This window comes from Zootermopsis nevadensis, unplaced genomic scaffold, assembly GCF_977971745.1.
Source record: "Zootermopsis nevadensis isolate Lab colony 2312 unplaced genomic scaffold, Znev_1.0 Znev_ptg000005l, whole genome shotgun sequence".
In the NCBI taxonomy this organism is placed as follows: Eukaryota; Metazoa; Arthropoda; class Insecta; order Blattodea; family Termopsidae; genus Zootermopsis; species Zootermopsis nevadensis.
In genome coordinates, this window is record NW_028259137.1 from 729,051 (window position 1) to 746,360 (window position 17,310).

The 17,310-nt window shown below is 39.3% G+C and overlaps 1 protein-coding gene across 1 annotated transcript in view; it reads left to right on the top strand.

Moving 5' to 3' along the window:
* The first annotated feature begins 5,414 nt into the window (after positions 1 to 5,414).
* Positions 5,415 to 17,310, top strand: part of Mctp (multiple C2 domain and transmembrane region protein) — a 245,213-nt gene continuing 233,317 nt past the window's right edge. Inside the window, exon 1 of the mRNA XM_087343294.1 lies at positions 5,415 to 5,755. Within this exon, the coding sequence (XP_087199420.1) occupies positions 5,722 to 5,755 (34 nt within the window). The 5' untranslated portion in view covers positions 5,415 to 5,721. The remainder of the gene's footprint in view (positions 5,756 to 17,310) is intronic.

A 17,310-nucleotide genomic window follows, 5' to 3' on the forward strand; every position in this document is an offset into this window, starting at 1 on the left:
CGGCTAGCCGCACTCGGCTAGTCGCGCCAGTGGGTCCCTAGCCAGGTTCTTTTAGTGAGAATCGAACGAAACCCTGTCGGCAGAATGAAGAGTTACAAACTAAGACAGATGGCATCACTGGGCTTTGAAGGGCTGCACAAACATGTTTCTTCGCGTTTCAATTAGTATACACGATATTTAAAAACTGAATTGAACGTGTATCCCACTTCGGCTTGTAACTGGCGTCTCCCCTCTCTCCCGAGATTTGAGCGTAGTAGACACTGTTCAAAAACAAAACTCGACCTTCGCTGCAGACTTCTTTTATAAAATTTCGCTCCAATACGCCAAGCTTTCTGTGAAATTACAACATGCGTGCGCTGTGGTTGTGATGAAGGCATATCGAGCAGTGTTTGAGATCAGACACAAAAATGCTGCAAGTATTTGGAAACAAAGACCGCAAGAAAGTGTTTGTGTGGGTGAACTAGGTGGTTAATTTTTGATATTATATACCGGTAAACTAAAAGAACTGGAAAAACGTGAGAATTGGTACAGATTTAGATCTGAGACAGAAAAAATATAAAATTCTTTCTAGAACGTCCATAAAAAGAGAAAATGTTTATTTTCCTTGTCTGCTGTTCAAAATTCTGATTTGTTGTAAGTACTTGGTATACTATTTCAATTAAATTAAATTGATGTCAATACTTACAGTTTCCTGTAATGACTGACATATACTCCGTTGAAATTGGTCACTACCGTATTCTTTAAAATCCTTACCTACTCACCATCAGTTAAAGCAATATTATTCGTGCAGTTTGAGCAGCCACATTAAATAATCCATGACCCAAAAAGGCTTCATGGCTGAGTGAATGATTCTCCCGTTTTGTGTTAGAAAAGTCTTGTTTCTTACTCCCCTAGAAGCCGACAACAGTCAGATTTCATCGGGTTTTTTTAATGTTCCTAGGTACGGACGCTCAGATTGTCATTTATTTAAAATTTCCATGATTGTTTCCTTCTGGATCCTTTTCATTTCATCCTTGAAAATTAGTTGCTCTGTCATTCAGTCCTACAGGCCGATAACTGATGTGGTATAGGTCCCTTCGCTTCGCGCGCACACACGCACAAATCTGCAGTGGACGAAATATGAACTTGACAGGAAGTGGCAGGCAGGGAGTACGCGCCTCTATCGGTATTAACAGGTACTGACGAATAGTTGAGTTGTGCTCTGTGTCGATATCGTGGCTAAAAAACAGCCAGTTCCTTTCTCACGACGTAAACACTAAGTTTAGTGTAATTTGTACTGCAACAGAGAACAGAGTATGGAAAGTTATGGTGGTAACAGTGTACTTTTATATACAGAATGCTCATAAATGATTACCCTGATTATAGTATGCTATATTTTTTTAATAATCACTGGTAATCACAAACAGTTTTAAACAGAAGTAGATACAGTACGCGACTGTAATCTTGAGACTTGCAAGGAATGCAGGAAGTCCTTCCTCCTTCACCCCACTTCCTCACCCCGCAAGTCTCAAGATTACAGTCGCGGACTATAAATATACAAAGTTTTCTTACATTATTGATAAACTTCTTCATGTGCACTCGTAGTGGCTCTTAAAATGTCTATACGTGCTTACCTGTAAAAAGAAGACGGATGTTGGATTCATCATTAAAAAATTATAGCATACTCTGATCAGGGTAATCAGTTATGGACATTCTATATATTTTTCACCAAGTGGTCTTGATACATATGTTCTTAGTATGGGTGTTTGTGTTGCCAAGAACTTAGTTCATTCCACGGAATGTCACAGGAAGTTAGTCTATCGGCATTTGCAAACAATCATCAAGTGACAACGTATTTCGAGTTTCAAGGTCATGTGTTTTCTTCCAGCTGTACATTATAACTTGACACTGAAGACTTAGTGACAACACAGAAACAGTTTGGAGTAAAATGAAATTCAAAAGGAGTTCTTCACGTAACTTCCACGTCGCATCACGGGCTATGACGTCAGCAGGCAAACCAAGGGAATAACAAATGAAACAGCAGTATCAAAGGCAACAGTGACATATATATCACTGTTTCAACAAGATCGGAAAGTGTATTTCGTACCGGAATACGCATTAGATCCTCATGCGTTCTTTGGACCACGCATTTAGTACTATTATTCTTCTTTTACAATCAATCCTATTTGTAGGATTGGTTGGCATCAGCTCTCCAAGCTTCTCGATCTTCAGCAAGTCTCTTCAATGCTGTAAAGGAGGGGCAGCCGGTGTCCTCCATTAACTGATTAATATATATATATATTTATTTTGTACAGTCTATACACAAACGTTTGAAGTTTATTGGTGTTGTAAAATTATATAATATCTCTTGGTATGTTCCTCGTATACTATTTTTAATATATATTTATACGATTATTTATTTATTTCCTATGTCAATTCATACTCATTCCAAGAAAATAATTAAACATTAATTCCACAGATAAATATAACGTCTGACTACAATAAGCAACTTACCATGAAAATGGAAAGCTACAAACAGAACTACGGATCATTATAATATATTGCATCAAATATCTAATAGTTTTTAAAATATTTTAAATTGATAAAAACCTGAAGACGACGGTATTACCCGTCGAAACATGTCGTTTTAATAAAAGCGCTAAAAATATAATGTAAAATCGTATTTACGATTAAGAGCGCTAATATAATATTTTACACAACGAAATGTTTTAATATTATATAATTTTACAACACCAATAAACTTCAAACGTTTTTGTATAGACTGTACAAAATAAATATATTTAATCAAACACAAACATGACGCATATAAGATACAAATTGATTAATATATGTTAACCTCGGTGTGCCCCTAGCGTTCTTTCCCTCTTCAGCACCTTCAAGGATCGTGTATCGTAGGCACGGCCTCTCCTCCTCAATCCTCAGCAGCACTTCTTCGTTTGACACTCTGTCCGCCCAGGGGATTTTCAATATTCTACGGTAGCACCACATTTAAAATGCCACTATTCTCGTCTTCTCTGCCTCCCCGACTGTCCAGGTCTCACTTCCATATAATAATACACTCCATACAAATGTCTTTACCAGATGTGTTTATCAATGCTGTTAGAGGTGAAAAGGTTGTGCTTTTTGCTTAAGGCGAGCTTCGCTTAATTAATGCGGCTTATAACTTTCGCTTTTTGCCTTCCATCTGATGATAACTGCATCCAAGATACACGTGAAGGACTCTCGTTCTCCAGCCGCTCGCTGCCCAGTGAGCAATGCGCCTGCGTGCCGTGTTTTAGTCTTCTCTTTGAAGATGTTCAAGTTGGTGCTCACCTTCTCCGCCAGGGTCGCTACCAGGTCTTACTCACTCTCAGCCAACACTGCTATGTCTAGTGTCCTAACATTCTATGTTCCAATTCGTCTTTTACAGTTCTTCTTCTTTTTCAAAGCGAAGTCTCCTGCAGTCCCCACTCGGATATCCGTTTGAGGGACTATTTTACCTCCGGAATATTTCACAAAGAGTACGGCTCATTTTTCTCCTGAACTGCTGATACTCGGTAAATCCTGATGATGTTTAATGCGGTGGATTCCCCTTGCCTACAGCATCCTATGTGGTTGACCCATCCGGGTTCATCCGCCTTTAGGGATGATTTCTCACCCGAAGGGCATGAGGGTGCCCTGAACCTCCACCCACTCATCCACCCTCCGAAGAGGCTGTTGGCACTTGGTGGAGGGAGACCACTTATACCGGTGGTCACTCGGTATTTAGTACTATAACGTCTGCCTTATCCCGCGAAATAAATTTACATAGTTTGACATTTTCTAAATCTTCTAAATTTCCAAAATTTGTGAACACACGCAATTTTAAAATTTTCAGAATTTTTCGAAATATAAAAATTCACAATTAAAAATTTCACAATACCCACATTCAAAATTAAAAAAATTCATATTTAAACCTGAATTTCCTTAACCTAACCGAACCTAACGTAATGGATGTGACGTAACCTAACCTAACTTAATATAACCGAAAGTAAAGTGTCCCAACCTGTTCTAACAAAAACAATATTTACGTACACGAACATTTAGGCCGATTCCCGCCCATTCTCCACGACCTCAAAGTCGTACATCTGGATATCCTCGTACCAAATTTCATCTCTATCCATTCAGTGGTTCTCGAGTTGAATCGACTGGAAGGACACAGATTCAGTTTTCGAAAACTTTCTGTTCCTTTCAGAATTCTAACTTCAAGAAACATAGAAACTGACCTAGTAAGAAATGTGAATAATGTTTAATATAAAAACTGTTAAACTCTTTGTGTGTTCGTTTTCTTCTTCGAATTGCGTATGTATGTTCTAGTTTTCCCTTGATTCATCCAGGGGCACTAAAGACATTCAATAAAAGACAATCGCTTTGATACACGAAGTCAGCGCAGGGAGGGGCACATTAAGTTGTGTGTGGTGATTTTTTAAGTGGAAAATAAAACTTTGGCACCCGCTCTAAGTATTTTGATGTGATTGCAACATAGCCTCCGAAATTTGAATAGTGACATGCCGATAACATATTCTGTATTAAAACCTAACCTAACCTAACAGTTAGGAATCCTAAAACGTATCACACCATCGGCGAGAAATTTTACTTTCTACGAGGGTCATAATGTTTTAGCAAGCATGTTATTACAGTTCATGTTGGCAACACATCAGAAGGCGAATAAAGTATAAGAAACAAAATGGGTGAAATTGGGTTGTATCAGTGCGGAAATGCAGTTTTATTAAACCTCCCCATCATTCGCCGTAGCCTCGCGGTCTGAGGCATCATGCTTCGGACCGGCGATACGGAATGCGCGCTGGTTCGAGTCTCGGGGGAGAAGAAATTTTCTCATGAGCTTTCGACCAGTGTATGGGACCGGTGCCAACCCAGCATCGTGAGGAAATTGGGGAGCTACAATAAGTAGCGTAATCCGGTCAGGAAAACTAGCAATGGCGGGGGGTTCGTCGTGCTGACCACACGTCACCCTATATCTGGTTAGATGATCGTTCACCTCTGCTTAGGCATGTGAACGTGAGACCAGCAGTCAAGCTAGTCGACTTTGGCTGTCTGGAAAAAAAAAAACATTCGCAGCACAATGCGCAGGTATTTTAATAAAAGAACAATAATTGTGTAGTAGGCCTTGTTTAACATTTGTAATTCCTCTAATTTTAGTGATCACTACCATTCAGACCAGAGAATTCGCCACTGGATTGTGAATGGGGGGGTGGGGGGGGCTTATTTGAAGAGAAACTCTGATTGAGAGTATGGGACAGAATAATTTTGAATTTGATGAAAATCACGTGAACATTCGTAACCACGCCCCTTCTTTCTAGCGATGTCTGCTGGGTCGATACAGCCAACCGCAGCGATCTGGCTGCCGGCAACTGTTTCGTAGTTTGCATTCGCCTGCCTGCCGACAGAGTGCCGGAGCGATGCGTCCGAATTCATTTCTGTACAAACGCAGGTTATCTTTCATAACGTGTTTCGACTCTGTGTCGTGTGTTCCGGTTTGGTTACGGCTACGTTAGCGCAGTACATTAAGTCGTGTCACATAAAAACTAGAGATTGTGTTATCGTGTGTGGGAATTCTTTTGCATAAGAACGACTTGCAAAATGTTGTTATGGTGTAGTGGGTATGGCAGTCCAACCTCATACGCCAATTGCTTCTGTACTACCAGTGCACGTGGCTGTAACCTCCGCTTCGTCTTCATCTAAATGATAACGGCAATGAACACAGGAGATCCACATGGTATGTTCATTTTTAATGTCATTTCTGTCGCAGTTAAAAGTCGGCAGATTCATTCTTATGTACTCTGTTATAATTTTAGTTTTAGCTATGTGAACAGTTATTATTCGTTTCGGTAAGTACATTTGTAGCTTAATATATTTTTTACAAGGTAACCTCGGAAATATTTGTTGAGATATAAAAATACAGTTTTGTTTCCGTAAATTACTCATGAAAAAGACCTTGATTAATTGAATGCAGTGTTGCAAGGGATCGATTTTTGACCCAGAACCTTTGCGGAGAATGTTATTTATTTTGTGCTTTCAAATTCGTCTAGAATATTTATCTTGCCACGGGCCGGTATAAAGTAAGCATTACCCACGAGTAATTGACGTCACTAGTAGTCCACTGAACGCGGCTGTCGAGTGGTTAGTTTTTGTTTTTATTCGGTAGGTCCCAGGTTCAATTCTTGGCTCGGGAGTCCGGCTTGTGGATTTTTGTGGTTTTATTCAGTTCCTTCAGGAAAATGCCTGGACAAAACATCGAATTCGGGTCCGATCGCTGCTGAGAGCTGCATGTAAATAGATTTTAGATTTTATTAAGCAGCATTGGGATTTGGAAGTTTAAGTTAATGCTAATGAATTTTTAAACACGCTTTATTTTGGCACAAATGTACTGGCGATAGGCCTGAAGTCACGTTAAACTTTTATGCTAGTCTTCTGCGTTGTAACACCTTGTAGGTAAATATGTCCTTCAGAAATTATTTTCCATCAAAGCTTTAACCCTTAAAAGTCCAGTGGCTACTCTTTGTATGTAACACTCACTTTAACATTCAATAACTATACATTTTGCATGTTGTTCTGAATAAACAACGATTGTTTCCCCAAAACAGCATTAATTAATCAACTAATCTTGTAGTGTGTGTTTTTCTTGAGGTAAGAACTGAATTTTTAAATATTATTTATACGAGCATCGGCGTTACAGGGTTAACAAGAAATGTCATATCAACTAACAATCTTTTACAGTATTTGAGAAAGGTTATGACACTGCAGTTTTCAGATGGCTTCTTGTTTGACGTTTACTCCGTAATCTGCCAGAGACCGACACAATTACAAGACGAAGACCTAATCGCTTTCGACCTTAATGCCCGTAAAAGTTGGCAAATTTTTCGTATCGGATTTTTCTCATGCCTTTGAATTTGCACAGAGAAGAAGCTATCAGTCACTTTGGGAATAGTAAGTCAAAACAGACACAGAAGTTTCATCCAGTGCTAGAATATTAATTGAATTATACCCTAATTATCAACTACGGGCCAACTACTTGCCGTGTAAGCGACCAGAATCGCTACCAGTTTATAGATTTATGAACTCACCCACGCTTCAATTTGTTTGACGTTTATAGTACTGCCCCTTCCTCCTCCCTTGTTAACTTTTACGTATTCTGTGCTGAAAGTTTTTAAAATAAGTGAGCTTTATCCGTCCGTTACAGCAATTCCATTTCTGAAACCACCGAATTACAGCGGTCAGTACGTATTCCTACTTATTTTAAGCGGTTGGGCGTTTGCGGTTTAGCGCTTCTGTTGTCGAGTTTCGTGGGACGTTTAAACTAATTTGCCGGTTGTCTCGAGGAATGTTTTCGTTAAGCGTGCGTCCTTTGTTTCCACACAGTTTAATTCCGACTTGTGACATTTTAACCGCGTGCCCTTGAAAACGTGTGGGTGTTTACGTCATGGCGTCTAGCGAAGCGTCCGTAGGTTGTATTCAACTCTTTTTTTCCCACGGATCGTTTTAATTCATGATTTTAAAATCTGAAATTAAAATAAATAAAACAAAACAGAGATGAAACATAAAAGGAAAGAAATTATACAAATAAATAATAATAGGCCTAGAGAATGTGATTTATCCTTTTATCACACGAATGTTAAGGTAATTAAAAGACATGCAAAGGAAGAATGAATACAATAGATCACGTTGTAGATTTATTTGTGAGGGGTGGGGCATGATTCCAATTTCTGTTTGGCTGCCGGTTTTATTATTTTGACTGTCTTTTTTCGTGGTTTCTGCAAGTCTCGTCAGGAACATGCCCTGGCTCTTAGTGTTACCACTGAAATATTTATTTTCGCGTCACGAAGACGTCGTCTTACCGTGCTCCTGAAGAAGTGTGAATAGATTAATGACCCAAGGATCAGTTTTAGCTTCGCTGTAACCCCGTGTTCGCCTCTATGACCTGCGCCTTCCAGAAAACAGCTCTTAATTCGTAAGATTTGAGGTTTTCACAGCGGTGAGTATGAAGATTTCCGTCTTCTGGCGATGGCAGTATGACCTCCGAAACGTTGGTAAACATCTAGCAGACTACACAGCGCAACAACCCAGAAGACAGAAATCTCGATCGCCCTGATGATGGAGGCAGTATGACCTCTGAAACGTTGGTAAACATCTACCAGACTACACAGCGCAACAACCCAGAAGACGGAAATCTTCATCGCCCTGATGATGGAGGCAGTGTGACCTCTGAAACGTTGGTAAACATCTACCAGACACCACAGCGCAACAACCCAGAAGACAGAAATCTTCATCGCCCTGATGATGGAGGCAGTGTGACCTCTGAAACATTGGTAAACATCGACCAGACTACACAGCGCAACAACCCAGAAGACAGAAATGTTCATCGCCCTAATGACGGAGGCAGTATGACCTCCGAAACGTTGGTAAACATCGACCAGACTACACAGCGCAACGACCCAGAAGACAGAATCTTCATACTCATCGCCCTGATGATGGAGGCAGTATGACCTCTGAAACGTTGGTTAACATCGGCCAGACTACACAGCGCAACAACCCAGAAGACAGAATCTTCATACTCATTGCCCTGATGATGGAGGCAGTACGACCTCCGAAACGTTGGTTAACATCGGCCAGACTACACAGCGCAACAACCCAGAAGACAGAAATCTTTATCGCCCTGATGATGGAGGCAGTATGACCTCTGAAACGTTGGTAAACATCGACCAGACTACACAGCCCAACAGCCCAGAAGACAGAATCTTCATACTCATCGCCCTGATGATGGAGGCAGTATGACCTCCGAAACGTTGGTTAACATCGGCCAGACTACACAGCGCAACAACCCAGAAGACAGAAATCTTCATCGCCCTGGTGATGGATGCAGTATGACCTCTGAAACGTTGGTAAACATCGACCAGACTACACAGCGCAACAACCCAGAAGACAGAATCTTCATACTCATCGCCCTGATGATGGAGGCAGTACGACCTCCGAAACGTTGGTTAACATCGGCCAGACTACACAGCGCAACAACCCAGAAGACAGAAATCTTCATCGCCCTTATAACGGAGGCAGTATGACCTCCGAAACGTTGGTAAACATCGACCAGACTACACAGCGCAACAACCCAGAAGACAGAAATCTTCATCGCCCTGATGATGGAGGCAGTATGACCTCTGAAAAGTTGGTAAACAGGTACCTGACTACACAGCGCAACACCCCAGAAGACAGAAATCTTCATCGCCCTGATGATGGATGCAGTATGACCTCTGAAAAGTTGGTAAACAGGTACCAGACTACACAGCGCAACAACCCAGAAGACAGAAATCTTCATCGCCCTGATGATGGAGGCAGTATGACCTCTGAGAAGTTGGTAAACATCGACCAGACTACACAGCGCAACAACCCAGAAGACAGAAATCTTCATCGCCCTGATGATGGAGGCAGTATGACCTCTGAAACGTTGGTAAACATCGACCAGACCACACAGCGCGACAACCCAGAAGACGGAAAACTTCATCGCCCTGTTGATGGAGGCAGTATGACCTCTGAAACGTTGGTAAACATCTACCAGACTACACAGCAGACTACTCAGAAGACAGAAATCTTCATCGCCCTGATGATGGAGGCAGTATGACCTCTGAAACGTTGGTAAACATCTACCAGACTACACAGCGCAACAACCCAGAAGACAGAAATCTTCATCGCCGTGATGATGGAGGCAGTATGACCTCTGAAACGTTGGTTAACATCGACCAGACTACACAGCGCAACAACCCAGGAGATGGAAATCTTCATACTCATCGCCCTGATGATGGAGGCAGTATGACCTCTGAAACGTTGGTTAACATCTACCAGACTACACAGCGCAACAACCCAGAAGACAGAAATCTTCATCGCCCTGATGATGGAGGCAGTATGACCTCTGAAACGTTGGTAAACATCTACCAGACTACACAGCGCAACAACCCAGAAGACAGAAATCTTCAGCTCTTAATTCCCGTCTTCAGTACCTCACCCGTTTTATTGCATGTTTAATTTTTCAAAATCCTTTTTGGATTTTGTTGAAATTTGATATTCTGTGGAGGTGGCAGGTTCTCTGTGGTCATTCGTCTCCATGATTTTGAGGTCAGGCGTTGTGATACGCGCGTCATATAAAAACCCTCAAAGAAACACATACTTCGGGTGTTTGAGAACAGAGTGTTAGGAGAATATTTGGACCCGAGATGGATGAAGTGTTGGATCCTGGAGAAAACTGCATGCTAAAGAGCTCAACAATTTGCACTTACCATCAAATATTATTACTCAAATTAAGGAAGGTGAGATGGGCGGGGCATGTAGTGCATATGGGTAAGGTTGAAAATGGTAAGGAACTTTTGGTTGGAAAGCCTGTAGGGAAAACGTGACTCGGAAAACCTAGGCGTAGATGGAACAATAATATTTAACTGGATTTTAGGGATGTGTGGTTGGAGGCTTTAGATTAGATGTTTCTGACTCAAGATAGTGACCGGTAGTGCACTTTTTATGAACATGTTATTGACCTTAGAGTCTCATAAAACGCGGAGAATTTAACAATCTTCTCAAGAAGGACTTTGCTCCATGTAATTTGTTAAACGCTCAAAAAAGAGTTGTCAGTGGAACCAAGGTTCCTGAGATTTTGACGTAAATACGTCTATACTGTAAGGAAGTTTATATATTATCTTTATTCTAAATATTTCCTTTATTTTATATTACTACCAGAAACGTAGATTTGTGAATCAAGTCTCTCTTTATATGGACGTTGCTATACGAACTCCTACGGTCATTGTTGTGTTTCATTATTGCCGTGAACAATCGTCTTTCGAGTGAGTCTGAAAAGAGCTGAGCTGTGAATCGCATGTAAGAGAAGAGAGAGTCCAGTGAGTGGAGCCAATGAGCGGTTTGGTGTCGGCTGCGTGTGAGAGCACTGGGTTCGTGTACCGTGGCGGCTGAGGGGCCAGCGTGTGTCCATTGGGGTGCTACGGGCCGATGTGTTTGCGTATGTGAAGAGCGCCGAGCTCGGGGGACCAGATAGACTCGAAAGGACAGTGCGAGTGTGAGCGCGCGCGTTGAGAGCAGAGAACAAAGACTCAGATATTGTTGTTCTAGTAGAGAGTTGACTGTAAGTGCAGACAGTAATGAAACACAACAATGTCAATAAACAGATAACTAAACTGTTTCTTGGGTAACAAAACAATGACAATGGTCTGGAAAGCCGATTGTTGAAGACAGTAATGAAACACAACATTGCCCGTAGGAGTTCTTATAGCAACGTCCATATAAAGAGAAACTTGATTCATAAATCTAAGTTTCTGGTAGTAATAAAGAATAAAGGAAATATTTATAATAAAGCCAATATATAAACTTCCTTACAGTATAGACGTATTTACGTCAAAATCTCAGAAACCGTGGTTCCACTGACAACTTTTTTTGGAACTTTAGGTTCATTATCTAATACTTCTAATTATTTACGTTTTCTGTACTGTCTCATATAATCTGCGTTATGGAGTCTTTTAGCTTAAATGTCATCCATCTTGTACGTAGTATGACGCAACAACAGATTACTTAATAATTATTATATAAGATAAGTACTTGTGATATTGTAAAACGTCTTTACCAGCAGAAAATTATCTACTCCACGAGGCACTTCTTCTACAAGCTCTTTCCGCAATAACGAAAGTAATGTAACACAATTGTGTCATGTTATATTTGTGGGCCTGCTTGAAATCTGTTACGTTTATTTGAAACATTTTTAAGATGTAGGTTATATTTACCAAATTAAAGGTAAATTATCCCTGACGAAGAACCTCCGAAACGTCGGTAAACTTTTACAAGAGTATACGGCATAGCATCAAAGAAGACTTTTGCGCTCATACTCGTCCCCCTGAGAACCTGAAATCGAACAAATGATACCTATATCAAATCTAAAACTTCTGGACGATGGTAAAGAGTCATTTGAATAAAAATTTTCTCGGATATTATACATCGTCTAGTAAAATATAAAACGTAAAACGACGTTTCGGAGATGGGACTCTATCTCCGGAGATAGGGATTAGCTCTATCTAGTGGGCCCAACTGTGTATGAACCTGAAGACGGAGATAGAGTCCCATCTCCGAAACGTCGTTTTACGTTTTATATTTTATATTTTACTAGACGATGGATAATATCCGAGGAAATTTTTATTCAAATGATACCTAGTTCTTATGCATGCAGTGTCGTATGTTTACTCTTGATTTATTCTGTCGAAAAAAATTTATGTGCAGAAAATTAACATGAAAATGAATCGGAGTTACGTAATTGCAAATACTGATATTAAAATTGTTTACTCGATACCGGAATGCATTAATTCATTGTTTTGAAATCAGAATCGTAGACGACGATGTATCTTACGTCGAATACTGAAATATCGTTGTTGTTTTACCAGCCAGTAGTGAAAATTGGATCTTCATTAATACGGAATGGTAGATTGCATAGATAAAGGTTTGGAAATAAACTCCCTGTGGTAAAATGGAACCCTGGAATATGAAAGTGTTTCGTCCTTTAGCCTGGCTCTCGGCCTGACCCGGCCCGAGGACTGGACTTGTACGTGGTAGCACAGATTAAATTCAGTTGATAGCAACAAATATAAAGTTATTCGTTGTTGCGCTGACCTTTTGTTCGTGTTTCATTAACAAATCCAACCGATTTGATTTCCTCGGGGATTTTTGTAGTTCGAGGTAACATCTGACAGTTGACATCCGATCTATTTGTACCGTTCCCCCAGACGTTAAAACAAAATGAGATGTTTTTAGAGTGCCGTTAAATAAATAATTTGAGCATTACTGGCATACTTGCATTAAGAGAAACGCGTATTTATTAATGACATGACAGCCAGGGCGGATTGTAATCACACCGAGCTTCATTCGGCTTAGGTGGGATTTGGGGTAAGACAGAAAAGTTGGATTGCTAAAATACTCTTGATGATAATTTTAGGACCCATCGACATCGCTTTTAGAAATATACATCGATAAAGAGTTCAATATGTTACCCGAATTGAATTTGGATACAAAATTATTATAGAGTCGAAATTTATTTATTTTTAAATCTATCTCTTCTGTTAATACCCCAAACAATTCTGACCTCTCTAGTTCTGTGTTTTTTGTTTAATATTCCACGTGTCTCTGATTTCTAAGTTAAGCAGGTCGTCACCGTTCGGCGAAATGCATCGGAATATATAAAATTCCTAATTTATTATAAAAGGTTTTTCTGAGATATTTACTCATTGAAATCACATTTTTCCTCTCAGTTTATTAAGTGAGAAGTTTTCCTCATTATGGAAATAAACGCTGTTGCACTTTCTGTAACAAAAACCAAGCGCTGGAATTGTTGAAACTCAGGGCTGTTGGACATCTTATTAAAATGCCAGGTGATGAGAACGACTTCTTCAATTCGGTTGTGTAAGTAACTGGTATTGGTTACTGTACAAAGCGAAAGTCTTTTAAAGTATGTGTGTTTTTTGTAAATTAATTTAGTCGGCATTCAGATTTGAAAATGGAACCTTTAAATGAGAATGTCAATGAACAAGAGATTACGGAAATCACAGAAATTCCTGCAACATCTCGCACTTACAGTTAATTAATTCACCCACAATCTACAATTTTTTTTGGTATGGGTTTTACCCAGAAATTTAGAAACATATAGTTAAATAAAATACATTTGCACAGTTTGATTAAGTATTCATTCATGTGAATACCAGATATTATATTTTAAAAAAGATGCTTAGGTTTCTTCGTTGGCGAAACCTTCTCTACACGAGAAAGTGTTCCGATCGATCATACGCATTTAGGTTTCTTTTGTTTTCTATGCTTCGTATATGTTTGATCTTTTTGTGTTCACTCTGTAATTGGCTCCTGTAACTACTGAGTCAGCAGGTTAAAAATACAATTATTATTACGAAAGCTCAGAGTTTTGCAGCATGGACGTAAATAATCTTTGAAGCTCTTCAAAATCTATCTTCATACGAAATGTTACATTCCTATGTCCAATGGCCTGTTAGTTATGGCCGTCAAACTGAATGATAAATTAAAGTTTTCGCACAGCCACCATGTTATTGTTCACTTTCTAAAAACATTACCTCAAAAGAAATTATACATATTTTTTCGAAGGCCAATTTTCATACGTTTTCATAACCTTTATTATTAAATGGCTTTTCTGTCGTCCCACCTCATCATGTTTGCGTCCGAAATATATATATATAAGATTTTTAAAAACTACTATTAGGTTCAAGGTTGTCTTCAGGAGCACAAAATTAACTCTACAGTTCGCGAAAACCGCTCATTTTGTTCTTAGGATGAAAGGGAAGACATACTGGAAAAATTGTGATTACATAACCTAACTTTCCTCGCTTAACAAAAGAAAGTCGACTCAAATCGATAGGTTTATTACGCTTTACGCCATAGTGGCTGGCAGATTCTTTAATGCGTTCTTTGCACGAAGTTCTTAAATTTGAAACATAATGAGGGATTATATCTTAATTGCATCATGCTTGTGTTCCTCAATACAATACTTTTATTTTCCGTCGTTACACAAGCTTATTGTTAAAATCATATAAAATTTCACATAAAATTGTTACATTTTAAAATTGACGACATGTTTCGATATACAATTCTATCATCGTCAGGTCTATCAAAATTAAAATTAAAATCTGGTGTATCTGTTGCTCTGCTTATATTGCTTTTGTTTTTATCCGTTTTTATTACATCTCCAGGCTTCTTTCATTTAATTTTGGAGACGCGCCTGGGTGCCTATATCTGCAGATATATATATATATATATTGTGTAACGACGGAAAATAAAAGTATTGTATAATGAGGGATGTTTCATTATTTCCTCTCGACCTTGTACGCAGTGTAGTGTCTCTACAGTTAACCAGTTCTGTAAAAACAAATCTTCAATTGCAATTTGTATAAATCAAGAACGATAAAACATTACTTCAGACGTCATTGATCTTCGGATTGTAGTTAGTCGATGTTCGATCTTAGGAATACATGTAGAACCGCGCTTTTGAAGTTACAGTTTCGTGGTTTTACTTCATTAGAGATAATATAAGCAAAATATATCCGATTTAGAAGGCTACTGAAGACAATCTAGAGCAGCGTTTCCTAATCGGGGTTTCCCGGAACCTTAGGGTTTCGCGAGCAATCACCAGGGGTTCCGCGAGAAATAGTGATGAATAGGCTAATCATATGTAAATGTATTTTTGATTCATTTTTATGTTTAATTTCATATTCGTAATTTTACTATACACGTACGATATATTCTCGGAAAATTCTTGGGTATTATAATAAAGTCTTCAACCTGTTATGTCATTTAGAAATATATTTAGCGACGTCTATACGGCGCCAGCCTGAAACCGACTTTAGTGGTCAGTGTACAGCAGCGCCACGTGGCGGATTCACGTATCATCGAATGACTCAAGTAAATTTTATCATTTAAATTGGCTTCAAAAATAACATTTCCTTGACACATATATTTGTTCATATGACATTTTACTTTGATTTATCTTATGCCTTTTTAACATTGTCAATAAACGATTTGGCTATTGTAGTAGTTATTATTTGTTTTCGTTCTGTTTATATGTGTTATATGCGATATTGGTTATTTATGTTAATTTTTTGTGTGAATGAAAACCTCCATATGAGGTCTCTTGAACAGGCAGTTCGATTTCAGTTTTTTTTTTGTATTGTCAATAAACTTGAGAAAAACGTAATTTTTTGCGTAAACCAGTTATCAGAAAAAATATATTAAGTTTTCCTTATGAACTTTAAGTTTATAAAAAATAAAGAAAGATATTAATAATGATATATAATAATTTTTATGTAGGGGTTCCCTGAGACATGAATATTATTTCAAGGGTTCCGAAAAGGCAAAAAGGTTGAGAAACGCTGATCTCGAGTCTTAGGATTGTAAAATTGCTCGTTAATGTAAATAGCCTTTTGAGAGGCCTTGGTGGTGGGGCTTACGTCACGATCGTATCGAAGATCCACTTAAGCTATTAACACCATCACTAAGTATTCTAGGAAACAAACACTTGTCGCTACATTAATTTGAAAAGTTGAAGACGGCACTAGTTTTCAGTGGGAGATTGTTTTGAGATTGATTGTTTGAAACTATGGGCTATTTGATTTTGAAAAAGTGACTAGGCTACTGGTTGGGCAACCAGGGTTCTATTCCCGGTAGAGGCAGCCGATTTCTTTTAAAGCTATCGCTTTCGTGCTGTCTTCACCCGAACTTCTATTCAGTGGGTAATGGGGACGAAGAGTGAGGCTGACCACTCACCTTCACCTAATATCGAGCTCAGGAAAGCTAAAGATTATAAGATTGTCATTTTACGAGATGTTTTTGCGTGAGTGTGAAACTTGGCCTCTCACATTAAGGATAGAACTCCGAAGTAGTTTCGAAAACAGGAGAATATTTTTATCTGAGAGGGTTCAAGTGACAGGAGGTTGGAGATAATTGATTAACGACAAGATTCATAATTCGTACTCTACACCTATTCAGTTATGGAGGATGATATGGGCGGGGCATATTGACCACGTGGGGGAAATGATAAATGTGTTAAAAATTTATGTTGGAAAGCCTGGTGGGAGGAGACGACTCGTAACACCTAAGCTTAGATGGGAGGCTAACATTAAAACGGATCTTCAGTAAATAAGGTGGGAGTACGTAGACTGGATTGAACTGGCTTAGGACAGGGCTCGGTAAGATCTTGTGAACATGGTGATGAACATTTGGGTTAAGAAACTAGAGAGTTTTTTTGAATAGCTGAGCTACTGTTAGCTTATGAAGAAGGGCTCTGCTGTAATGCCTTACCATCTTTTCAACCTTCCTCTGTCAGAAGGACGAACGGACACTGCCTGGGATCCTTCATATAACAAAATGTTTCCGCCGTTGAATGGAGCGTCCTCGATTATTATTGTTTAGAAACACTTTGTTTATTTATGGATAGTAAAAATGTGACGGGAAGTCCTGAATATCGCCCATGAACAAGCTGTTTGGTTCATGTGTGTGGGCACAAGGACATGCTATTTATATGCACCTGTCGGCCCAGTGTGGCTTACTCGGGCGTTTCGAGTGAGGGCCGCGGGTGAGTGTCACTGAACAGAACACAATGCAGGTTCAGGATAATAGACCATTCCGAAGATCTGTTGTACTAATATCTTAGCGAAAATTGCCTGATGTACGCTTGCATTTGATTAAGGTAACGTTTTAGGAGTTAGCTCTATTCCATTTCTCCGG